At 42.4% G+C, this 26,114-nt stretch overlaps 3 protein-coding genes and 1 long non-coding RNA gene across 5 annotated transcripts; all 4 read right to left on the reverse strand.

The window, feature by feature from the left end:
• Positions 1-518: 518 nt before the first annotated feature.
• LOC116219303 lies at positions 519-1,437 on the reverse strand. Its single transcript, XR_004163146.2, has 3 exons — positions 1,336-1,437; positions 853-893; positions 519-732 (listed from the first exon to the last, which is right to left on the reverse strand). It is a non-coding gene; the product is annotated as an uncharacterized LOC116219303 (long non-coding RNA).
• A 2,540-nt stretch (positions 1,438-3,977) lies between these two features.
• Positions 3,978-5,539, reverse strand: LOC116219254 (trem-like transcript 4 protein). Of its 2 annotated transcripts, XM_031562441.2 has the most exons (3): positions 5,442-5,539; positions 4,566-4,883; positions 3,978-4,356 (listed from the first exon to the last, which is right to left on the reverse strand). In XM_031562441.2, the coding sequence occupies exons 1-3, from the start codon at positions 5,476-5,478 to the stop codon at positions 4,013-4,015; spliced, it is 699 nt and encodes a 232-aa protein (XP_031418301.1). In that variant the 5' UTR covers positions 5,479-5,539; the 3' UTR covers positions 3,978-4,012. The 2 variants fall into 2 exon arrangements, with proteins under 2 accessions (XP_031418301.1, XP_031418302.1); XM_031562442.2 differs by lacking the exon at positions 4,566-4,883 and having other exon boundaries at positions 5,442-5,527.
• A 2,854-nt stretch (positions 5,540-8,393) lies between these two features.
• Positions 8,394-13,752, reverse strand: LOC105897992 (zinc finger protein 135-like). Its single transcript, XM_031562371.2, has 4 exons — positions 13,667-13,752; positions 12,572-12,642; positions 12,114-12,213; positions 8,394-10,965 (listed from the first exon to the last, which is right to left on the reverse strand). Exons 2-4 carry the CDS (start codon positions 12,575-12,577, stop codon positions 9,557-9,559), a joined length of 1,515 nt encoding a protein of 504 aa, XP_031418231.1. The 5' UTR covers positions 12,578-12,642; positions 13,667-13,752; the 3' UTR covers positions 8,394-9,556.
• Positions 13,753-22,876: 9,124 nt separating this feature from the next.
• LOC116219302 (advanced glycosylation end product-specific receptor-like) lies at positions 22,877-24,912 on the reverse strand. The gene is made up of 5 exons (XM_042703488.1): positions 24,363-24,912; positions 24,175-24,268; positions 24,046-24,082; positions 23,672-23,967; positions 22,877-23,303 (listed from the first exon to the last, which is right to left on the reverse strand). Exons 1-5 carry the CDS (start codon positions 24,637-24,639, stop codon positions 23,240-23,242), a joined length of 768 nt encoding a protein of 255 aa, XP_042559422.1. The 5' UTR covers positions 24,640-24,912; the 3' UTR covers positions 22,877-23,239.
• Between the last annotated feature and the right edge of the window lie 1,202 nt (positions 24,913-26,114).

Genomic DNA, 26,114 nt, shown 5'->3' on the forward strand with positions numbered 1-26,114 from the left:
GAGGGGTGACTGAAAACAGAGAGAGGGAGAGAGAGGGGTGACTGAAACACAGAGAGAGGGAGAGAGAGGGGTGACTGAAAACAGAGAGAGAGAGAGGGGTGACTGAAACAGAGAGAGAAGAGAGAGGGTGACTGAAACACAGAGAGAGGAGAGAGAGAGGGGTTGACTGAAACAGATAGAGAGAGAACAAGAGAGAGCAAGAGGGAGAGGGGTTACTGAAACACAGAGAGAGGGGGAGAGAGGGGTGACTGAAACAGATAGAGAGGGAGAGAGAGGGGTGACTGAAACACAGAGAGAGGGAGAGAGAGGGGTGACTGAAACACAGAGAGAGGGAGAGAGAGGGGTGACTGAAACAGAGAGAGAGAGAGAGAGGGGTGACTGAAACACAGAGAGAGGGAGAGAGAGGGGTGACTGAAACAGATAGAGAGAGAACAAGAGAGAGCAAGAGGGAGAGGGGTTACTGAAACACACACAGAAAGAGAAAGAGAGAGAGAGAGACTATGTGTGGTGCTGGATTGTAGAATACTCAGTGCTGACGGCCCCTCTGACAGATACTGTTGTACTGGAGTCATGTGGCTCGCTGGAATGCTTGTGGAAACGGACCGAGGCGTAGCCGGGGCCCTCAGAGAGGTCAGAGGGCAACTGGGCGAGGGCGTAAACAGACTCAGGTGTGCTGCTGCCTGCTGGGTTTGGGTTTGTGGCGTCCTTAATCTCCTCGTAGACACAGTCTGCCTGAGGAGAGACAAGAAATCACATGTCACCTTTTTCTCAACCTCTTATCTTCACCAAATGTTGGTCAGGGATTGCCATGTGACACACACTATCTTTGTTGGGTATGAAATGTCTACGTACTGTTAAGTCTCTGCGTTTTCCCTCTGCTGTTGAGGCAGGCCCTGTGGAACAACAAGCACAGAGCCAGCTTCATTAAATGCATCCGCCAGACTATGAAACCATTTTCATTAGACACAATGCCGTTTTTGGTGCTGTATTGATATCTGCATGTTTTGGACTGTCTGTCTGTCTTTCTTCATTTCCAGGTGGTGACCGACTGTAAGAGTAAAGACTGCTTCCTCTGTTTCTGTGGTAAGGGATATTCGATTTGTTGTTGTACATGTTTGTGCGATCGTAACATTTCATGTTTACGTCTGCCTTTGAGAGTGGAGTGTCATAATCACGTCTGCCTTTGAGAGTGGAGTGTCATAATCACGTCTGCCTTTGAGAGTGGAGTGTCATAATCACGTCTGCCTTTGAGAGTGGAGTGTCATAATCACGTCTGCCTTTGAGAGTGGAGTGTCATAATCACGTCTGCCTTTGAGAGTGGAGTGTCAAACTTACTCTGAGTCTTTCTCCTCCAACAGACGAAGACGATGAAACCTGCCAATCCTGCCACCAGAGCCACCAGAGTCACTGAAGTGATGGTGATGGTGTGAGAGAGTGCAGTGCTGTCTGAAAAGAACACAAATTACTTTAAGTATCTTTGTCTACATGGATGACATAGGTGTGGTGGTGTTGGGTTTGATAAACTAGCAGTAACTAGCTGACCAAGCTGATGTGATCCTGATAACAATAACAATCATGGTTAAAAGACTCAATACGTAGGCGTGAAATGCATCTCATCCCAGAGAGAGAGAGAGAGAGAGAGAGAGAGAGAGAGAGAGAGAGAGAGAGAGAGAGAGAGAGAGAGAGAGAGAGAGAGAGAGAGAGAGAGATAGTGTGTGTGTGATGGTGTGAAATTTACATAACTTTGTTTACAAGAATGAACTTCTTTGGTTTTGCAGATGGAACTGGATGGATTCCTACCAGATTTGATTGCCTCTGGCTGTGTGGGTGTGTGTATGTCTGTGTGTGTGTGTGTGTGGTGTGTGTGTGAGAGTGGATTCCTACCATAGGTGCTTACCCCTGGCTGTGTGTGTGTGTGTGTGTGTGTGTGTGTGCAGGGATGGATTAACGAACGGGCCTACCGGGCCCAGGCCCAGGGGCCCATGAGCTCAGGGGGCCCCTAGGCCAGAGCCTCTGCGTGAAGTCGCTGTTATGTATCTCTTATTTGTGGTTGAAAAAGGTGTATTTTATTCATTTGTTAATGGCTTTAATTGAGTGTACCTGTGCTGTGTTAGAAAAAGCTAGATTAATGCGACAGTGATCAAGCATAACTGCTCAGGATACCTTATGCTATATATACCCTCAAAATGGCAAACCTGTCTCTGTCATGGTTTTCATCATTTTTAGGGGGAATCGTCAGTAGCAATCTATAACAAAATTATACTGTATGCTTATCTTACATACACTATAGAAACTATTAAAAAACGATTCAATTAAATTAATAATTTCTTATTTTCTTTGTTATTTTTGTCATATACAGATATGCAATGATGATTGCTGGGTAATATGTATCTTGTTGTCCAATGTCAAGTCTCTATTTGATCATGTGATGAGACGATACGATATAGCTAGTTTAGGCGCAGAATCTGAAAGTCAAGACCTACAAGCAGGCACAGTAGGCTACACCTGCCGGACGACGCCTTTCAGACATAAAAGTGGTGATGCATGATTTGATTTGTCAATGGACAGGATAGCCAGCCCATTCAGACTCTCCTGCCCCGTGCTGTCCCTCAGGTAGGTCTTAATCCGTTTCAAGTTGGAAAAGAATCACTCCGCTGTTGCCCTGTCACATGTAATGTCAGAAACAATAGCAGGGCAGTGCACACCTCACCGAAGGTGGATGTTAGAGTAAACTTTGACCTGTCTACTTTCCCAATACAATAGCCAAAGTATCTAATTCGACCGTAAAATCCAACACATTGGTTGTGTGTGTGCGTGCGTGCGTGTTTTGCGGGCGCACAATTTTTTTTTCGCGGGGGGGGGGGGGGCCTTCAAAATATCCAGGCCCAGGGGCCCGTGGTTTCTTAATCCGTCCATGTGTGTGTGTGTGTCTGTTCCTACCAGAGGTGATTGCCCCTGGCTGTGTAGTTGCCTGTGCAGGTGTCTGCACTTTCAAAGAAGAAGTGGAGGACGCAGTGGTTGCCGGTATTTCCTGACGTGTTGGATCTGAAATCCAAAATTCAGTTATGTTTCTAGTTTGTTTGTTTTACGAGAGCACAAACCACATGATTTTGGCACATGATAGGGGATTGCCTGTATTTCACTTTGTGAAGTCATTGTCTGTCAGAGGGGAAGTAATTAGTGATGTTTCAGAATTAGTCAGAGGTCACTGAACCGAATCAAAAGCTATATTGAGACATAAAGACAGCTGAAAGAAGAGAAAGAGAGAGATAGGTAGAGAGAGAGAGAGAGAGAGAGAGAGAGAGAGAGAGAGAGAGAGAGAGAGAGAGAGAGAGAGAGAGAGAGAGAGAGAGAGAGAGAGGTAAAGACAGCTGGTACTCTCAGAGGAAGTTCATTTTACCACACACACGTCAGCTTCAGGACTAACATCAGGTTTAGTGTACATGTTAATTATATAAACACATGACAGTTAGAGCTGGGTTTTTTTTCCATTAAAACAACATGAACGATGAATGAATGATGCTGGGCCATTGGCGTGTCTTAAAAAGTATTGGACAGGTTACTATCTCTCATGCATGCGCACACACACACGGGTACACACGGGTACACACGGGTACACACGGGTACACACACACATGTCTCTCTCTCATGCATGGACCTTGAATCCATCAAGGTAAATACACAATTTGACCTGTCTCCCTGCACATTCACACAAAGTTCCATCCCCACCACAACTACACACGTGCACACACGCGCCGACGCACGGACACACACACACACACACACGCACACGCTGAGAGACAAACAGAGGCGGTAATTCTGAAGTGTGCTAAAAGAGGAAGTTGAAGGAGCATCTGGAGGGTTTAACCACAAAAAGTCACCAAGGGGCAACACACACCTGCTAGTCACACACACTCTCCCTATCTGTCACACACACACACACACGCCAGCTTTATTACACCGGCTAGTCGCACACTCTCCCTATCTGTCACACACACACACACACAGGCGTTCACTTACCAATGACATGCAGTTTCACCACTGTCAGGAGGTTCCTGCTGCCTGTGTTGGTTCCAGTTCCCACGCCACACCAGTACTCCCCAGTGTCGTCCAGGGTCATGTTTCTGATGGTCACATTGAAAAATCTCCCTTCTTTATCATCCACCATGACATATGGGCTGGGCTTGGACTCATCTGTGGCTGACTCAGATGTGATCAGTTCCGAGCAGATGGACAAATCAGACCTTCTGTAGAGGTACTTCAAGTTTTTTTTCATTTGATCTGGATACTGGCAGCTGACTGTTGAATTCTCACCAGGGTGGCCATTGATTTGGATGGATTTCCCATACGACGGATCTACGAGGAACGATACAAAAAAACAAACTTTTAAATTTTTGTTCTGTCAAACAAAGGTTGATTTCCCCTCATTCCCTAACACTATATATACACTATACTATATATACATACTATATATCACACTATATAAGACTAACTTTGCTGTTATCTATGATTATCACTAACTTTAAACTAGAACAGGCCTCTGTCAGGGTAATGGAAGAGCTCACCTTTTTTCACATCCAAACGGAATGTGATATTTTTTAATCCATGTTGATGTTTCCCAACTCCACACTGATATACACCAGAATCGTTCTCTGTCAGGTGCGTCAGGAGTACGTTGGAGTGCCCTTTAATCGTATCACACAGCACTAATCTGCTACCGCTCTTAGGAGGAGTCTCGACAGAGTCACATGGCCCTCCACCATCCTTGCAGAAGAAGTTCGGTTTCATTCCCGTTTCAGATCGGCACACAACCATTACCGCACCCCCTTCAAACGCCTTCAGTGGAATCGGTTTTTGCGGCACAGATGGGGTCTCGGCTATAACTGAATTGATGAAATGAAAAACCCACGTCTCATACCCTCTACATGTTGTTGAAAGGTTATTCGATGAGTGAATGACTTTATAGTCCACACAGTCAGGTTTGGCTTCAATACAGCTGACGTATCTCCTCCTAATCTTACATTTGTCAGGTTTGGCTTTAATACAGCTGACGTATCTCCTCCTAATCTTACATTTGTCAGGTTTGGCTTTAATACAGCTGACGTATCTCCTCCTAATCTTACATTTGTCAGGTTTGGCTTTAATACAGCTGGCGTATCTCCTCCTAATCTTACATTTGTCAGGTTTGGCTGTAATACAGCTGACTTATCTCCTCCTAATCTTACATTTGCTACACCAACAGTGTTCCATTAAGACAGACGGCTTTGAAGCTGACAATGACGATACACTCCACAAGGCTTTACAGGTGGGGAACGCGTGGTAAGCACACCTATCTGCATTTGGTGTATAAAACCAGGAAATCATCCCAATAATCAATCTTCAATAATCAACAATCGATGCGAGGTCAACTGATTGAATTTAAGCAGTGAGAGTCCTTGTACCTGTTATCAGACTGAGGGCGATGGTCAGAGTCCTCATGTTGTGCTGCGGTCCTCAGCGGGTGATGACTGCTCCTCTTCGCGTGGTAAAATTATCTTTCTCGCTCGTCTGGTGATACAAGTCTCATCTGCCTCTCTCTCTCTCTCTCCCCTCCCATGGGTTATGGTTAGTCTCCCACTTCCTCTTTCTGCGTGCTCGTTGTTTTTAACCCCTTGAAGGGTGAGGTTTATTTTGCAAGTTATTCTAGAATTATATTCTCAAAAATACCTCATTACAGAAAGTCTGACAGTTTTTTTCAGTTTAAGATGACATTGAGAATGTTTGGTATTACAGAAACTGCATTTAGGGAAAAACTTTAAATCGTAATTATTACAGAATTGTCCTAATTTAGGGATTTCCCAAGTTAGAAATCCTAAATAAAGATGGCATAGACCAGGGGTACTCAATTAGAAACCCAAAAGGTCCCCTCGCCAAATTTCCCTTGAGTCCAGGGTCCGGAAAACAGAAAGAGAGAGAGAGAGAGAGAGAGAGAGAGAGGGAGGTAGAGTGACAGAAAGATAGACAGAGAGAAAGGGAGGTAGAGTGACCGAGACATAGAGAGAGCGAGGAACAGAGAGCGACAGAAAGAGAGATAGAGAGAGGTAGAGTGACTGAGACATAGAGAGATAGAGAGGGAGGTAGAGTGACAGAGACATAGAGAGAGAGGAACAGAGAGCGACAGAAAGAGAGATAGAGGGAGAGTGACAGAAAGAGAGATAGACAAAGAGAAAGGGAGGTAGAGTGACAGAAAGATAGCCAGCTTTTCCCACGCTTTGAACCTCGCAGCTTAAACAATGACGCGGCTAATTTATGGATTATGATACCTGTGACTGTATACGGTGGCTTTGTGTTTACGGTGGCTTTGTGGAGCTAGGATGCTAGCATGGATGCAGCCGCATGGATGCTTAGCTCCACGCGATTTCTCAGTATCTCTCAATAACTTAACTAATGTCAAAATAACCACAGTCTACCAGCGTAGATCGTACTCATCGTAACTGGCAAAACAAATAATATGCATCACTATTGTATTACTTTTGATATTCATTTTAGCCTGTGTAAAGTTAATTTGTTTCAATGTACCGGTAGGCACCTGCGGCTTATAGACATGTGCGGCTTATTTATGTTAAAAATAATTATTTTAAAAAAATTCAGTGGGTGAGGCTTATATTCAGGTGCGTTCAATAGTCCGGAAATTACGGTAGAGTGACAGAGACATAGAGAGAGAGGAACAGAGAGCGACAGAAAGAGAGATAGAGAGAGAGGGAGAGAGAGAGAGAGAGAGGGAGAGTGACAGAAAGAGAGCTAGAGAGAGAGACAGGGAGGTAGAGAGGGAGAGTGACAGAAAGAGAGATAGGGAGAGAGAGAGGGAGGGAGAGTGACAGAAAGAGAGCTAGAGAGAGAGACAGGGAGGTAGAGAGGGAGAGTGACAGAAAGAGAGATAGGGAGAGAGAGAGGGAGGGAAAGTGACAGAAAGAGACAGAGAGAGGGAGGTAGAGTGACAGAGAAAGACCTACATTTCTGGAATCATATTAAAACAAGTGACCCACTCTCCTTTTCCTACAAAGCCCTATGCTGCCAGGAGTTGAACCCACAAAGGAGCCCCCTCTGCTTACTTGTCCTGAGGCTGGGTGAACCATCACCCACCCAGGTCAGTACACGACGACGACCTCAGCCTCAGAACTCAGGATCTTAGACAATCATACCCAACCAAATCATTATAAAAGAAAAAGAAAAATATAGAGATCACTGGGCAAAACTAACAAAATCCCAGAACAAATTAGAAACATATGTATCACTAAACAGACAGTACACCGTGGCAAACTTACTGACCACAGTGTCTGATAAAAAAACTGAGGAAAACTTTAACTAAATACAGACTGAGTGAGCACAACCTGGCAGTAGAAGTTGGCCGGCACAGACAGACCTGGCTACCCAGAGAGGAGAGGCTGTGCTCCTTCTGTAACCAGGGAACAGTAGAGACGGAGCTACACTTACTGATTTCACTGCAACCCTAACCGAAGTCTTAGAGACCATTATTTTGACAAAATAACACAAATATTCCCAGAATTCCACCATCTAAATGATCTGGACAGACTCTCAGATCTACTTGGAGAGGGAGGACTGCTGTAGACTGGCAGCAAAATATGTATGAGCTCCACATGTGAACCCCCTGTGCCACATAACTAATATGTAATGTTTAATAATGAACAATTAACCTGTTATATGTTTCTATACCACATTGTTACCATCTATAACTTATTGTTTGTTTTTATTTATTTATGTTAATTATGCTTGTACATGTAAACATGCTTTGGCAACGTTGTATTGTATGCAGTCATGCCAGTAAAGCCTTTTTGGATTTGAAATTTGAATTTGAGAGAGGGAGGTAGAGTGACAGAAAGAGAGATAGAGAGAGGGAGGTAGAGTGATAAAAATAGAGACAGAGAGAGAGGACAGAGAGTGACAGAAAGAGAGAGAGGGAGGTAGAGAGTTAAAGAGAGAGAGGGAGGTAGAGAGATAAAGAGAGAGAGGGAGGTAGAGAGATAAAGAGAGAGAGGGAGGTAGAGAGATAAAGAGAGAGAGGGAGGTAGAGAGTTAAAGAGAGAGGTAGGTAGAGAGTTAAAGAGAGAGAGGGAGGTAGAGAGATAAAGAGAGAGAGGGAGGTAGAGAGATAAAGAGAGAGAGGGAGGTAGAGAGATAAAGAGAGAGGGAGGTAGAGAGAGAGAGAGAGAGAGAGAGGGAGGTAGAGAAAGAGAGAGAGAGGTAGAGCATGAAAGCTAAAAAGGGAACACAGAAACACAAAGGGAGGGCAGGGGGCAGTAGCAGATAGCAAGAGCAGATAGCAAGAGCGAGGGCAGATAGCAAGAGCGAGGGCAGATAGCAAGAGCGAGGGCAGATAGCAAGAGTATACAGTGAACTAAGTCACTTGCTCCGTCTGCATTGACATCATTGTGACAGAGGAGCTCAGACCTTGTGTTGGTGTTGGTGTAATGTTAGATGTGTGTTGGTGTTGCTGTAATGTTAGATGTGAGTTGAGACCTTGTGTTGGTGTTGCTGTAATGTTAGATGTGAGTTGGTGTTGCTGTAATGTTAGATGCGAGTTGGTGTTGCTGTAATGTTAGATGCGAGTTGGTGTTGCTGTAATGTTAGATGTGTGTTGGTGTTGCTGTAATGTTAGATGCGAGTTGAGACCTTGTGTTGGTGTTGCTGTAATGTTAGATGTGTGTTGGTGTTGCTGTAATGTTAGATGTGTGTTGGTGTTGCTGTAATGTTAGATGTGAGTTAAGACCTTGCGTATGTTCCCCTGCGTGGATGCACTTATATCCCCTGAGATTTCCATTGGATGTAAACGCCTTGCTGCAAGCGGTTTACCTTAACACAGATACTTGCCCAATGGGATTACATTGTATAGCCATTTTGCGGTTGCCAGTTCCTGAATACTGGAGATGCTGATCGTTAAATGTAAATCTTAAGATCTTAAGATAGAGCCCATGTTTAAAAACAATCTCAGAGTTTCCCTTTAAGGCTGTTATTGCAGCAAATGGTCTATCTGCCAGATATTAAGATATAGGGGCTGAATACTCCTGCAAGCAAAATGTTTAAGTTTTTCTTTTATTCATTTCAAATATTTGTAAGCAAATAACGTATTTAGCCTTCAGAAATATAGTAGTTACACAGGCGTTCACAATGAAAATACTGACTGGGAAAATATGTGCAACTATCTTTTGTAAACCAGAAAGTGGTAAATAATATCGTAAGCCAGTCACACTTCAACTGAAGAGAAAGAAAAAAAAAAAACATTTACAACTCATTTGAAATAACACTTTGACATGAACCGCCCAGTGACTCCCCTGCAAATCATGATCCTCAACAAGACTCTCTCCAGGTCATGACCAGATGTTGTTTGAGATGATACTCTTGATGGACGCTCTGGCCCCACAGCGTGCAGAGCTATGGCCTTTCTCCTGTATGGATGCCTCGGTGTGGTTTGACAGAGTCCTCTCTGATGAAACTATGCCACAACTCTGCTATATCAGGCATTACGGATTCCCTTCTATTTCCCCCAATCATTTTCCCATCAGTGATTTAACTTCTCTGGTTGGGAGCAGGAATATGGCCTCTCTCCTGTGTGAATGTGTTGGTGCTGAACGCCTTCATGAGATTTAAGATTATCACTTCGACTAAAGCTCTTCCCACATTGGGAGCAGGAATACAGCTTCTCTCCATTGTGAATGTGTTCATGAGATTTAAGATGATCATTTCGAATAAAGCTCTTCCCACATTGGGAGCAGGAATACGGCTTCTCTCCCGTGTGAATGCGCTCATGAGATTTAAGATGATCATTTCGACTAAAGCTCTTCCCACATTGGGAGCAGGAATATGGCTTCTCTCCTGTGTGAATGCGCTTGTGCTTGATGAGACTTCTTGCTTGAGCGAAACACTGGCCACATTGGAGGCAGGGGTATGGCTTCACTCCTGTGTGAATGCGTTCATGAGATTTAAGATGAGCATTTTGACTAAAGCTCTTCCCACATTGGGAGCAGGAATACGGCTTCTCTCCCGTGTGAATGCGTTCATGAGATTTAAGTTGATCATTTCGACTAAAGCTCTTCCCACATTGGAAGCAGGAATACGGCTTCTCTCCCGTGTGAATGCGTTCATGAGATTTAAGATGATCACTTCGACTAAAGCTCTTCCCACATTGGGAGCAGGAATACGGCTTCTCTCCCGTATGAATGTGTTGGTGCTTCTTGAGACTTTTTGCATGACTGAAACTCTGGCCACATTGGAGGCAGGGGTATGGCTTCTCTCCTCTGTGAATGCGCTTGTGCTTGTTGAGACTTCTTGCTTGAGCGAAACACTGGCCACATTGGAGGCAGGGGTATGGCTTCACTCCCGTGTGAATGCGTTCATGAGATTTAAGATGATCATTTCGACTAAAGCTCTTCCCACATTGGGAGCAGGAATACGGCTTCTTTCCCGTATGAATGTGCTGGTGGTTCTTGAGACTCACCGCATGACTGAAACTGTGGCCACATAGGGAGCAGGAATACTCCTTCTCTCCCGTGTGAATGCGTTCATGAGATTTAAGATGAGCATTTCGACTAAAGCTCTTCCCACATTGGGAGCAGGAATACGGCTTCTTTCCCGTATGAATGTGCTGGTGGTTCTTGAGACTCACCGCATGACTGAAACTGTGGCCACATAGGGAGCAGGAATACTCCTTCTCTCCCGTGTGAATGCGTTCATGAGATTTAAGATGAGCATTTCGACTAAAGCTCTTCCCACATTGGGAGCAGGAATATGGCCTCTCACCTGTGTGAATGCGTTCATGAGATTTAAGATTAGCATTTCGACTAAAGCTCTTCCCACATTGGGAGCAGGAATACGGCTTCCCTCCTGTGTGAATGTGCTGATGTTGCTTGAGATTCCTCACTTCCGAAAAACTACGGCCACATTTGGAGTATTTTCGGGATTTCTTTGCCCCTGTGTGAGCAGAGGAGAGAGAGAGAGGGAGAGAGAGGAAGAGGACAAGAGAGAGAGAGAGAGAGAGATAGATGGAGGGGGATGATGAAAACTCTGAGGATGAGAGAGACAATGCTTTTTTTCAACAAAAACAAAACACAAATGAGAGGACAGAAACCTCTTCACACAGAAACATCAATAGCATTTGACCGTGCAGTGTGTTCGATCGATCGGAATCGATAGGAGCGGCATGAAACTGAGTTGCCGAGATCTCTTTTGGGTCTTGGGCTGAGTTTAGGGGTGTGTGCGTGTGTGTGTGTGTTTGTGAGAGTCTTACGGGCCTCGGGCTGAGTTTAGGTGTGTGTGTGTGTGTGTGTATCTGAAAGAGTCTTACGGGCATCGGGCTCAGTTTAGGGGTGTGTGTGTGTGTTTGAGAGAGTCTTACGGGTCTCGGGCTGAGTTTAGGGGTGTGTGTGTGAGAGAGAGAGTCTTACGGGTCTCAAGCTCAGTTTAGGGGTGTGTGTGTGTGTGTGTGTGTGTGTGTGTGTGTGTGTGTGTGTGTGTGTGTGTGTTTGAGAGAGTCTTACTGGCCTCGGGCTGAGTTTATGGGTGTGTGTGTGTTTGTTTGAGAGAGTCTTACGGGTCTTAGGCTCAGTTTAGGGGTGTGTGTGTGTGTGTGTGTGTGTTTGAGAGAGAGAGAGAGAGTGTCTTACGGGCTTCGGGCTGTGAGAGACAGATAGAAAAAAAGAAAAGAAAAAAAAAAGAGAGAGAGAGAGAGAGAGAGAGTGTCTTACGGGTCTCGAGCTGAGTTTAGGGGTGTGTGTGTGTGTGTGTGTGTGTGTTTGAGAGAGAGAGAGTGTCTTACGGGCTTCGGGCTGTGAGAGACAGATAGAAAAAAAGAAAAGAAAAAAAAAGAGAGAGAGAGAGAGAGAGAGAGAGAGAGAGAGAGAGAGAGAGAGAGAGAGTGTCTTACGGGTCTCGAGCTGAGTTTAGGGGTGTGTGTGTGTGTGTTTGTTTGAGAGAGAGAGAGTCTTACGGGCCTCGGCTGAGTTTAGGGGTGTGTGTGTGTGTGTTTGTTTGTGAGAGAGAGAGAGAGAGAGTCTTACGGGCCTCGGGCTGAGTTTAGGGGTGTGTGTGTGTGAGAGAGAGAGAGAGAGTGTGAGTCTTACGGGCTTCGGGCTGTTCTCCATCTCTGTTGTTCTCTTCGGCATTCCCTCGCTGTCCTCGTGTTCTACAGCAGTCCACCAGCACCACTGATACCCTCCTTAACTGGACCAGAGACACAGGGTCCGTAAGGGACTGGTCTGTTTTTAAGGGTTTTGGAGCAGAGGACTGGAGCCGTGTTTGATTTTTCCTCCTGTCTCTAAAACTCATGGAGGAGGGGAGAAATACAAATAATGGCAACTATGCAGCTATGCAGCTATGCAGCTATGCAGCTATGCAAGTTAAGAATATTTCCCAAATTTGACACCTTGTTTTTACTTCTTCTCATCTGATAGTGTAGGTTTACTGCTTTATTACCATTAGCATCTCCAGCACGCACGCACGCACGCACGCACGCACGCACGCACGCACGCACACACACACACACACACAAATATTATGAACTGTGCTCCAAATACAATACCTGCATCAGTTCCGTCTTTATGTCTGCAGCTGAAGAGACGGTGTGTTCTGTTCTGGGGTCAGTTCTCTCTACTGCAGGAACAGAACAGAAGAGACTTACATACTTACATTCCTTCATTCCTTCATTCATTCATTCATTCATGCATTCATTCATTCATGCATTCATTTGACAGAATATTCTATCTAATGCAGCTGAAAGAGACACTATGCAACAGTTTGCCACTTTTTGATAAGCAACAAACAACTTACATTCACATATATACATTTATATTCATTCATTCATTCTATTCGCAGAAGGGGCGGCACCAAAGGGTTAAAGAGACACTATGCAACAATTTGCCACTTTTTTATAAGCAACAAAAAAACTTACATTCACATATATTCATTTTCATTCAATCTTTCATTAATTAATTAATTCAGCAGAAAATTCATCGTAATGCAGCTTAAAACAGTATGCTACTTTTTTAATAAGCAAGTACTCGTCATCTTCAAATTCACACTGTCGTTCCAACCGGCTACCTAGACTATACACTACGTACTTTGGTCCAGTCTGACCACCCGGCAGAAATAAAAACAAAAAGCTTCCACAGCACAGCTTCGCCAACTGTATTAGTTAGCATGCTAGCAAGCCCTATATATCTATAGCCCTATATAAAGCTCAAATGTGCTGTTCTAGGTGTTTGTAAGGTTTTTCCCTTTTTGGTAGGTAGATTTCGACCAAAACTCCTTACTGTTGCTTTACAGCAAAGTGCAAATATTGTTTATATCTACCAAGGTTGTGAGATCTCTGGATATCAAACACATGATCAAGATGATGTTGTTAGTTGCCCTCGTGTCCACTGAGAAAAATCATCATAGTTACATCAGGTTAAACGTGTCGTTCATTTAGATCATCCTTTTCACTTCTAGGCGTGTGTGTGTGTGAGAGAGAGCGAGTCAGATCTCTTACTGGTCTCGGGCTGTTCTCCATCTTTTCTACAAAATGTTAAAATGCAGAAGGTTAAATAATTTTATAATTAAGATTTTGTGTGCGTGTGTGTGTGTGTGTCCTGTGTCGTATCTCGTGTGTAGCTCTTTCCTCCCATGTGCTCCTTACCAGAATGACTGTATTCTCCATATCCGTCATCAGCAGCATCTTTTTCTTTAACGCCAGAGACTGGAGCCTCCAGCAGACTCCGGGCGTCAGGCGAGGCCGTCGGATTCCGGGCGTCTGGGGAGACCGGCAGTTTTGTCCAGACCAGTGACTCCTGAGCTGTTGTCAGCTGGTCTGATTCGAGAGGAGAGCTGGGACTCTGCATTTGCTGCAAAACACATATCAGACATGGTTGTGGTTGTGTGTGTGTGTGTGTGTGTGTGTGTGTGTGTGTGTATGTATATGAGTCGCAGTGTGTGAATGTCATTTGTGGACATTTTATTCATTAAGCTATTAGAATAAACATAAACAAAAAATACTAGATTACTCGTATTTGCTGTGTGATAAAAATTATGCCAATTTATTTATAACAATGTATTCCTCTTTTATTCAATGAAGCACACAATGTAGTACACCTAATGCCACACATTGGTCATATATCGCAGTCATAAGTATAGACACCAACAGAACATTTTCAGACTCTAAAAAGTCTATTTCATCGGAAAACTGTTCAAGTGTAACTGGTGGCACAGACCAACTTTACAAAATGTCTTTCAATAAGCTGGGATATGAAAGAGTATGTTATGTTGTTCTGTGCGTATCCTTGATGAAAACACAAAATAAGTTTCTTTGGTTGAAGTTAGCTTTTTCAGAGGTAAGAGACTCGGGAAACCCACCTCAGAACTTCTCACAAATGAGTCTACGCTTTGTGTTTCTGCTAGACTCCCCATAGATCCTCACAAATTATTCTACGCTTTGGGTATCTGCCTCCCGATAGATCTTCTCAAGTAAACTAACACTACAATTCATTTCAAAGGCTAACAGCGAATTGCACAGCAACAGTGGCACAATAGGCCACGCGTGAGACGTATAGTCTGGCAATGATTTGTATTCGGTCAATGCCCCTGATCTATTTAATTAGCTCTTTAACTACATATCAGGGAAAAAAACTAAAAACGAAAGGGTTGAATATTACCTCCCGAATAATGAAGATGCTATTTTAACAACCGAATATTTTTTTACTGTATTGTAGGGCGGTGAATATATTTTGTATTTCATTTTTGAATGCTGGAATTTAGTTTTCAATGGAAATATACAACTCCAATGAATTGCAGTGCAAAAACATTCAAAAATTGTTATTGCAGTGTTTTTTTCAGTCTATGTAAAATTGCAGTGCCAAAAAAAAATCATCATAAATACAGTGGGATATTTTCCAATGTGTGTCAAATTGCGTTGCAGAAAAGTTCAAGCTTTGTAATTGTGAAAGGTTTCAATCAGTTCATGTAATTCAACATGCCGTTTTGCACTGAGGACATTTGGCACTGTTGTGCTTACATTATGCAACAAATTAACCTTAAAATAACACTCACTTGTAGTACAGAGAATGGCGTCTGTGCCACTGTCAAAGCAAGCCTGGTATTGCATTATGTAGCATTGGAGTACAGGGCGCAAGACCTCTAAGAAGAACTACATAATACTTTATTGCACCACCAAAATGTTGATAGAAAGGATAGAAAAACAAAGAGAGAGAGAAAACAAGCAAGAAACCAAGCAAGTCAGATGCCGAGCTGGCCTTCTTTCTGTTTGACTAGTAAATACCAACACCAAATTCCCCAAAAATACTAATTCACACGGAATGGGGCTTTAAGCACGATATTTATTTTATTTACCCCAAGAAGTCCAGAAGTTAGCGACAGAAGAAGAGTTACAAAGAGAGACAAACGCGGTAGAAACTCGGGAAAAGAATACATCGCTGAAGAAAATCTTCATCTCCAAACTGAGCAGAGACTAGGTATGTTAATGACATGTGGTTCAATTAAGTACTCACTCTCTTAAACTTTAAATCTTTAAAGAAATTATTCGTTTGTGTTTGTGCGTGTGAACTTGATTTTGTGTGGTGATTGTAAACTCAGCTGTTATCTGCAGGGATCTAATACTAGTTTTGTAAATGTCTGTTATAGATGGTGAAATTCGTACGCAAACTATGTTCCAAATGTATGGTTCCAGCAGCTCTGCAAGGCCATGAGTGTAGTGTTTGGCTATTATTATGATCATACACTGTGATATGTGATAGATAAAATGTGATATTTAGCCTTGTACCTAGCCTTTTGCCACTTCATGAGTAGAAACCTAAGGTTTGTGGTAGTCCTTCCAACAGTGAGCTTCTGGTTGGATTTCTTGCCCTATGTGTCAAGCTGATATTGCTGCATCAGTATGTTAAACCATTTATGTTAACCTGATATGCTGTATCTGTACAGGGAAAAAGTTGAACATCGGGTTCACAACCAGGACTAAACTTAACAGATATCTTGATGAGGGTGACATCACAACACGGCAGGTGGATTCATTCCATGAAGCTGTGTTGATTTTCCTAACAAGTGCTGTGGGCCATGCACTTAAGAAGCTGCCAATGGAAGAGCCACTGATCAAACACGCAGAATTTGTAGATGTGCGGCAGAGGGCTGAAAGTGGCATTGAAGGTGTCCTGTACTTTGTTGAAAGGTTCGTTTTTTTCTTTAATTATTGTCTATCATCTTGGCTAAAATGCTTATGATGAGGTGTGTTCACTCCTAAACTGCACATGAGTTATTCTTATATGGCTTTTCCTCAAAGATGTGTATGAACTAGGGCTGAACGATTTGGGAAAATAATCTAATTGCGATTTTTTTCTCCAAATATTGCGATTGCGATTTAATATGCGATTTTTTTTATTTTATCCCAAAAAATGTCCCAACAAATCGTAATGAATGATTTAAATATGACCAACACAATATTAGATACATTTAGTGTAAAATATTATTTCCCACATTTTACATTTTTATTTAACTGCTCATTACAGAATCAAGAACAACAAATCGGTGGCTTTGCCACTGTGCATTTAAGTAATTTAAACAAAGTCATTGTAAGAATAAACACAAGGCATGCACTTTTTAAACACTGTGTGCAAAATGTACCATCTTAAAAAAATAAAAAAATAAAAATATTTTTATTTTTTTTTTATTTTTTTTTAGACCACGTTTTTAATCGCGACCGTTGCGGTTAGAAAATCGCGTTATATCATATCGCGATTAAATCGCAAATGCAATTAATCGTTCAGCCCTAGTATGAACTGCTGCTGGTTGATGACAATATACCTATAACTTAACAACCTGTAACTCTACTTTCATAAATAGGTTTCCCCATCTCCTCTTATACCATGGGCCAGAGGAGCATGACCACCTGGGTGAGGAGTTTCTGAATTATCAGACCATGCCAAGAACCTCCCTTCAGGACGAAACTGAGATGGAAAGATTCTGGGCTGGAATGGCAACACGGAAACATAAGGTATTAAGGTATACATTTTTTTGGTCTTTCTTTTTGGCAGGTGTGGCTTGGCTACATGTACACTGATGTTGCTTGTATTGATTCATGCATATATTGTGTCATACATGATGCAAACTATGCATGTTGTATCTGAACTTTCTTACAGTATACTTACAGTATTAATCAAAACAAAATATGTTATGTTTTTCCATTTTGTTCTTGGTTCATTTTCCATAGGTGACAGGAGCCAAAGAATTTGAGAGGCTTGCTGCCGTCGCCAAGCTGGTCCTGGTGTTGCCCCATTCGAATGCAGATGCTGAGAGGGTGTTTTCAGTTGTGGGACTGAACAAAACTAAGACCAGAAATAGCCTGGCATTGGATGGCACCCTCTCCTCAATAATGGCCATAAAGATGGCCGACCTGGAGCCCTGTTTCAGATGGGAGCCCCCCTCAGAGGTCATCAAGGCCTCCAAGAAGGCCACAGGCCAGTACAACCTTGCCCACAGATCGTAGAAAATGACTAACCAGCTTCTGATCTGCATCTGATACCTCATTTTTAGTTATTTTTGTCATGTGTTGATCCATTGTATTGCTTAAAAAGGCTACTGTTTAAGCACTTTATTTGTTGCCATTTTTTGTTTGATAGAACGTGTGGTGGGAGACTTTGAATAATGAAAAATATTTCTCCCTAACTAATCTTGTGTAATTTTTTGCTGAACATAAATCATTAAGTGCTCTTAAGAATACAATTATTAACCATCTAGGTTAGGTTTCAGTTAAGAATTAGTTGAATACCATTGTAATCAAAATGTCAAGCAACCTACCTTGGTCAAATCTTAAACACAGGTCTATTAATTAGGCTATATTGTGGTACATAGACAGTCATTGAGGCACAACAATAGTTTTCTTGTTGAATGTTCAGCTCAAGTCTAGAAGGCCCCACAAGTCATGATCAGATGAACATGAATCAGAATAAGTTCAGGTATTGCACATCTTTAGCATACCACCCAAAGATCCACTAGAATGCAGGAAATAACATCTTCTTAAACCAAAATGTCCTGGGGGTGGACCTTCAGCTATGTCTTTGCTTCACAGAATGTAACCAATGTTGTCCATCTCCAGTAGGCCGCCCCTATCAACGAGTTTGGGCCCCACAAACCACCAGAATGCAGGGCACAACATGGGTACAACGCCAAATTAATTCCAATTCCCTGATATTCGAGCCAACAACGTGTGTGGCTGCGTGCGCGACAACATGTTGGTCACCCCGACAGAATCTCACTCCAAGGTTTTTTGAAAAGTTGGCAGCTCTGTAACATTTCTCAAACCAAAATCTCTAACTGGCAAATAAACAAAGCTAGCTGAAATTTAAAGTAAAAGATTTCCATTTCCAATAGAAAAAGCTTTACACTGCCGTGATTTGAGGCATCTGAGGCCACTCAGAACTAAGTTACAGGATGAGTCTCTGTACAGTCCCCATGGAAGTGTCGTTGATTTAAGATTGATTTAGACAACAGATCAGAATCTCACTTACCTTCGTGTTAACATCCCTCCGTTGACTCGTGCAGTTGATGTGTTGTGATTTCAAGCGCTTGGGACGTGAGGTAAAGCTCCTTGTGAGGTAAAGCGTGTCGTCTGACAGTTTCTGCATTATATTATGTAGCCTACTAACTTAAAATACTAATTTAATGAAAGGGACACCACCGTTCCGTCTCGTCACCCTGTTCAGACCAAAACTTTTGCATGCACTCAACACCTCTTTCCCTGCTAAACACTCAATAATAGCTATCTGGTTTCAGCAACTTCACGATATCCGAGTTGGCTGAATCTCTCCGTTAACTGGGGAATGAGAGCAGCAGCGTTCAGTGAGCAACTATAGGCAAATGAGCTCGAGCGACTTCCGGTTACGATTTTTCAAAATAAAAGTCCCTTATTAGTCCCGTGTTTTCTTAAACTGTCAGAGATATTAATTTCATAGTAACATCAAAATGGGTTAAAAACGATTCACTCATGTTACAAAAGTATGGTTTTCTTGTTTTAATATAATGAACAATGACTAAACAGGCAATATTGTATAAAGAAAAAGTAAAACACACCCCAATATGCTGATAAAAGGATTATGCCTTCATTAAAGTTGGTTGAACTTGTCCAGAACACTGTAAAGAGAGGGTAAAATATGTTTAGCAGTCATTATTCTGGTCATTCACTGTGAAAAAACACTTGACACACAGATCACACAGGTGAAAAAGGATTATCTCCAATGCCAGGGTATTGCCATGTGACACGTATCACACTTTGCTGATGAAACTAAAGATTGTGTCTCAATGAAAGGGGGGTGGAATATGTTCAGGACACTCCAAACATTAAGTAAAATGTGTGTAGTAGTTGTGATTCTCGTCACTGAGTGCTCCACAATACTTGATACATACTTGATTATAGGCAGAGTTTCAAATTTGTCTATCATTACTGTCTTTGTCCGAGTCACTCTCTTCTGCTAGCCAACCAGTCGCCTACTTCTGATACTTCTATCATAAGGTGACCAGATTTCTGAGACAAAATCCGGGGACATTTTCAGTTTAGACACGTTAACACCTCCAAAACATGTCATGTTTTTGTCTTTGTAATCGAAAAACGGGGACACTGACTGGGCCCTTATTCATAAAAGCAGTTTATCTTACCCTTGTTCTTGTAAATCGCAAGGGGAATGTCAAACAAAGAGTTTTCTTCTTAAAACTAATCACAAAGTGGCTGAAATGAAGAGTAGTAAAGGTAACAACCTTTTGCCAGATAATAAGAACCAATATCAGTGATAAGAACCTAGTTGACGTCATGCACAAGCTTCCTTGCAGTAGGCCTAACCTCTGTGTTTGGCTGATAAGTGCCTGCTCTGCACGGATGGGTGACAGGTATAGATTTTTACAGCATAGAAAATGTTAAGGCCATTGAGGCAACTGAATGCATTGTATTCCTATATTCTGTGTGAAAATCAGCTGGAACTATGAACATACAGATCAGACCCATAGACTCCAGGATCTTTGGAATTGTTTTTTTTAGGTATTACTATACCAAAAGTGATTTAAGAAACAAACAAACAAAAAGATTCAAAATACAATTTCAGTAAAAAATGTAATTAAATCCAAGCAATGTCAAGGTAAGGGAGGGAGATCTGAATAATCTCAAAAATAACAAGTTCTGTGACACACTACCAGTTGACATATTTGTTGATAAAGAATATGTGAAGTTAATGTGGGAAAAAGACATTTCATTAGTTTGACCACCACAAGATTTGTGTTTGTTTTTAAGTAATGTAGGCCTACCATTATTCTAGGTTACCTGTAATTGTCTATCTATGTAGCCTAAGCACATGACTCATTTAAAGATTTTAGCACATTGAAACCCACTGCTTAAAATTGAACTGGTGAGACTGTTTTTGCTTCCACAGAACTTTCAAAGTTCAAAGTACTTTATTGTCATTTTCACACAAACAACGAGACAGACGTAAGCGGGAAGCGCAACTGGATGTACGGAAAGCCAGTTCAAGGAGTATTTTCTTGCTTTCAAGTGGTTTAATTTAACCACTTGCCAACTACCTCTCAATAGTAACCCAGACTAATGAAACTGAAATGTCATAGTACTGTAGTTAGTATCACTGCTAATGTTAAAAAGTTAACAAAGTTAGTTAGCAAGTAGAGCTGTGGCTGACACCTGACCGACAGATAGCTGCTGCTTAACACTCACATTGTTGCAAATTGTAGATCATAGGCTACATACATATTAGAGGTTAAATAATATATGACATAGATGATAAACAATGACACTTACAATAAACACCGTTCGCTAATCGCCTATCCCAATGCTATCCTGTCTTGTACTCGATTTGCCAGAGCTAGCTGGCTGAATGAATGAATGAATGGACGCCATCTCTCTGAATAAAAAAAGTAGAAGCTAAGGGCAAAGATTCTACCGTGCTGCATATTCCACCAATCAAAATACTGCAAAGACGGGCATTCTAGAACATCTTTGAACTCTGAGCTAGAGCTTGTCCCCCTGGCTGCTGGCTGGCTTGCTTGAGCCCGAGGCGTGTAGGCTACGCAACTAAACGTTTGGTCATTGGTTTTTTTCTTTCTTTTTTTTATTTGTATCCCGGGTCTGTTGTTGGTCACAGTGAAAACCGGGGACATTTCCGGGGACAGCTCCAGCCGGGGACAGGCCACCAAAAACGGGGACTGTCCCCGAAAACCGGGGACGTCTGGTCACCTTATCACCTTGTCACCTATCAGCTTACCAGCTTCTAATTTTCTCCGACCCACACTAAAACCCCTTCTAAGAAGGCCTTGGACCAGCAGTTGAGGCTTCAACATCTCTGCCAGAGACGCACACCCTGTGTGTCCAGTCTGCCTTGGCTACCCACATGCTAAGCTAATACCCTGTGTGTCCAGTCTGCTATATGCATGCTAATCTAATACCCTGTGTGTCCTGTCAGTCTGCTATCCGCATGCTAATCTAATACCCTGTGTGTCCATTCTGCTACCTGCATGCAAAGCTTATACCCTGTGTGTCCAGTCTGCTACCTGCATGCTAAGCTAATGCCCTGTGTGTCCAGTCTGCCTTGCCTACCCACATGCTAAGCTAATACCCTGTGTGTCCAGTCTGCTATATGCATGCTAATCTAATACCCTGTGTGTCCTGTCAGTCTGCTATCTGCATGCTAATCTAATACCCTGGGCCTGTTCGAATTGGCTTAAAATGCTCCCTTCCTTCCTTCCTTCCTTCCTATTAAGAGAGCAAGTACTGTTCGAATTATCTAAGAATCCGAACACAGCCCCTGTGTGTCCATTCTGCTACCTGCATGCAAAGCTTATACCCTGTGTGTCCAGTCTGCTACCTGCATGCTAAGCTAATACCCAGTGTGTCCAGTCTGGTACCCGCATGCTAAGCTAATACCCTATCGTATAGTATCGGTGGACATGTCGGACAAGCTGAGGATTTTTAAGACGACCAAAACAACCAAGCAACCCACCAAAGAAAGCTGCTTTCAGACAAGCATGCTATAAGCATGTGCTGTCCTCTCCAATAGCTTGCAAGCACTGCCATAAGCTTATCCAGGGCTGTCTCAGGTTGGCAGGTGAACTTCTTTGACCAGTGCTTCAGCAAAGTCCAGGATCCCAAGAGTGGCGTGGGCATCTCTGCTGCCGCCCCAAATATCCTGAACACATTTACAAATCTTCAGCGCAGGCGGCCCGGTGACGAACGCCTCTACACTTCTGCTCTACTAACGAACACCTCTACACTTCTCCTCGCTAACGAACATCTCTACACTTCTCCTCGCTAACGAACATCTCTACACTTCTCCTCACTAACAAACACCTCCACACTTCTCCTTGCTATTGAACGCCTCTAACATGGTTCGGGCTCTGATAAAATGTCCCAGGTTAGATGGCGGTGGGGTTAAGGCTCAACCTCCTTACACATTTTCATATGTCTGTGCGACAAAGGTCTGGTGTAACGTAAATTAGTATTTTTTTTTACTATTAACAGCTTCCTTCAACAACTGGTATGAACATACTTTGTCATACAGTATTTGCAGAGAAAGAAAGATACCATTTATTTCCCCAGTACCTTCCCCTCACACACTAACAAACAAAAACTTTGAGAGAAAGAGAATGTGAGAGGATGAAGTGTGTTTGGGGATTACAGACACAGACAGAGGGCTTCTAGTGGACATAACAGAGTAGACCATGATGGTGCTTCATATTGGAGTTCTGACCACCATACAGGGTTGTGTGCATGTGTGAATGCATGTATATGTCTTCTGCTGCTGTTCATAATCATGGATTCAAGGGACACCACATGACAATCATCTGTACTGTGTGGATATGGAAAATGAAAAAAAAGAATATCAAGACAGAAAAGCAAAGTTGAATTAATTTTATTTACCAAATACTGGAAAACAATTATTGGCAAAATTACATGAGCTCTGTAGAAACATTAATGCAATAGATCTTTAAAAGGCAATACGGACACTTTTTTTAAACTGGTCTCCTTTATGTTTCCTAAATGTCATGGTTATAAAATTGCTAGGCAGAGAGGGTTTATTTAGAAAAAGCGTACTCCAAATGACAGTATTGCAAGGAAATGGAAAATGACTTTCAGTTACAAACTTGTCTAGAAGGTGCATACACTGTGTTGCTCTGCTCTTTCCCCTGACCACCGGCTGGGTTAGATGGGTTCCCCTCATGTTCTGGTTTCCACAGTGCTGTAGATCACAGACATCTCCCCCTCTGGTTGACCAGTAGAACTGCAGGAAGACAGTCAATACAGTGACAGAGAACACTGAAGCATGTTTCATTCACAAAATAAAAAAATATGATTACTTATTATCTCACAATTAGAGAGATTTGGACAAGGTGTGTTGTGTTGAGTTTATCTGTAGCTTACTGTTTCCAGACCTTCACTAAGAACTTTCTGGACAAGACTGTTTCCAGACTCAATAACTGAACAGATATATAGACCTGCAGTGCCCTTTCCCTATATAATGAATGAATGTAGGGAACTTTAATGTGTAATGAAACAGTTACAAACCAAAATAACCTACAAATATTCTTACATAAAAAAGTGATTGTGTTGTTTTACCAGGTTTCTAGTCTTTGAAGGTCATAGACTCACCCATATGCAACACGGGCCTTTTTGAACTGGAGGCTGGCGTACTGGACATCGTCCCCCTGAGCTCTTGCAGTCTCTCTGGAGCCGTGGGGCTGGATAGTGGAGTACTCATCATCCTCTGCTCCTCCTGCAGTCTTTCTGGAGCCGTGGGGCTGGATGGTGGAGTACTGAACATCATCCTCTGCTCCTCCTGCAGTCTTTCTGGAGCCGTGGGGCTGGATGGTGGAGTACTGAACATCATCCTCTGCTCCTCCTGCAGTCTCTCTGGAGCGCTTGGGCTGGACATTATTCTGATCCAGCTGAGATGATTACAGTAAGGAAAAGATTCACCTACCATATACACTACCATTATATACACTTAGACATGGACAACTCACCGGTTTCTTGCTCTCTCTTGTATAAGTCTTGTGGAACCTGTGAAAATTTGATGAATGAAAGATTTTAATGAATCAAATGAAAAAGTGAAAATTAAACTGATTTGTACCTCAATCAGGATCAGTACTGACCTAATCCAGACCAGCACACAGAACAGACCTGCAGCTCCACAGACTGAGACTCCTGTTACCACATACACTACAGGACTATGGTCTCTATGGTCTCCTGTGAGGGACAAACAGAAGAGGAAAATACTAAAAAGCGCTATTTAGTTTGGCAAAGAAATATACACAGAGAAAAATGAGAGCAAGCAAGATACCATGATCAGTAACTGTGATGGACACAGTCGAGGAGTTGTCTGCTCCATGTTCATTCTTGGCCTCACAGTAGTACTGTCCTCCATCCTCAGAGCTGATGTTAGTGATGCTGTACTGCTGTCCTGATCCTACTGGAGTGGACTCACCCACCTTAAACCAGGTGTAGATCTCCACTGGTGGGTTGGCATCACTGCTGCAGGTCAAATTCACTGAACTACCCTTTGTTATCACATCAGGTCTGACAGACACTGAGGTGTTCTTTGGAGAGACTGGAGACATGGGATTAGAATAAAAACACCTAATAAGTAGAGCTGTGAAAAATAACGCGATAACGCGTTATGATTAAATTACAGGATTAATGCGTTATTTTTTTTAACGCATTTAATTCAATATACCCATAATTCCACCCAATCTGCACTAGTCGCAGTTTCTAATGCAGTCAGACGGCAGCTGCTATCCAAACAAACAAACAACATGGATAATTCTGATGAACCTGAGGACTTTCTGGATGGGAAGTTCATGTTCCAAAAAAACAAAGATGGAACATTCAATAAAACCAAAGTGATATGTACACTCTGCGGGAAGACGTTATCGTTTCACCGTAGTAAATGCGTTGGTCGGCGAGGGGAGTTCAAGTGGAATGCGCCAAACCACCCTCACTTAACAACGTAGGCAAGTTGACTAGCACTGTTGCCAAATCTTGCAAAAAGCTGTAGACCGATTAATATTGTTGAGGACGAGGGGTTTAACGAAGTTTTGCGAGCATCAAAGCACCGCAAAGACGCACAATAACGACAACAATCCACGAGCTGTATGAAGCTGAAAAGAAAAAAAAAAGAAAAATGACTTGGCTGCTACGAAACATGTGGCGCTGACAGGGGATCACTGGGCCTCTGTGAGTAGCGATAACTACCTGGGTGTAACTGCACATCTAATCACCAACGAATGGAAGTTAAAGTCGTTTACTCTAACGTGCATGAAAACAGAAGAGCGCCACTTTGCAGAGGCATGTGCAGAATAGTTCCAAACTGTTGCAAGCAATTGGGCAATTGAAGACAAAACGACCACTAGGGCCTTCAGAGCCATTAGATTATGTCATGGTGTGGTTAATGGTTGTTTGACAAAAGAGAAAAATTTTCAACCATCCTATAAAAACAATGGCTAAGAAGCCATGTTTTATTCAACCATACAATGGCTAAGAAGCCCGAATTCTGTTTAGGATGAAGATTATATTAATGTTCCATATGGAATAGCAAAGATAACTGCTAAAGAACTACTGAGATGCAGCACCATTGTTTTTTTTTTATGAAAAAAAAAAAGAAACATGTTAAATGTATATATCCGTCTTTTGTCATAAATCTTTTTGTTCTCACAAAAATATACCGAGAAAATTGGTAATATGTGATTAATCATGATTAATCCACAGAAACCTGTGATTAATTTGATTAAAATTTGTAATAATTTCACATCCCTACTAATAAGCAATATAATCATGTGAATTAAATTACTTTAATTCAGATATGTACTGCTAATGTGTGATTACTGAGTAACTCTTACTACTCACACATGACATGAAGCTTCACTGCTGTAGATGGATGTCCCTCATGGCCTTTTAGAGCACAGGAATAATCACCCTCATCCTCAATCCTGATTTTATGGAGATGAAGCTCATAGTTGTTTGTTAGTTCAACAGGTAAATCTTTTCCGTTCTTTCTCCATATCACTGTGGTGTCATCACAAGTATGTCTGCAACT

Source organism: Clupea harengus, chromosome 24 (assembly GCF_900700415.2).
Source record: "Clupea harengus chromosome 24, Ch_v2.0.2, whole genome shotgun sequence".
NCBI lineage: Eukaryota > Metazoa > Chordata > Actinopteri > Clupeiformes > Clupeidae > Clupea > Clupea harengus.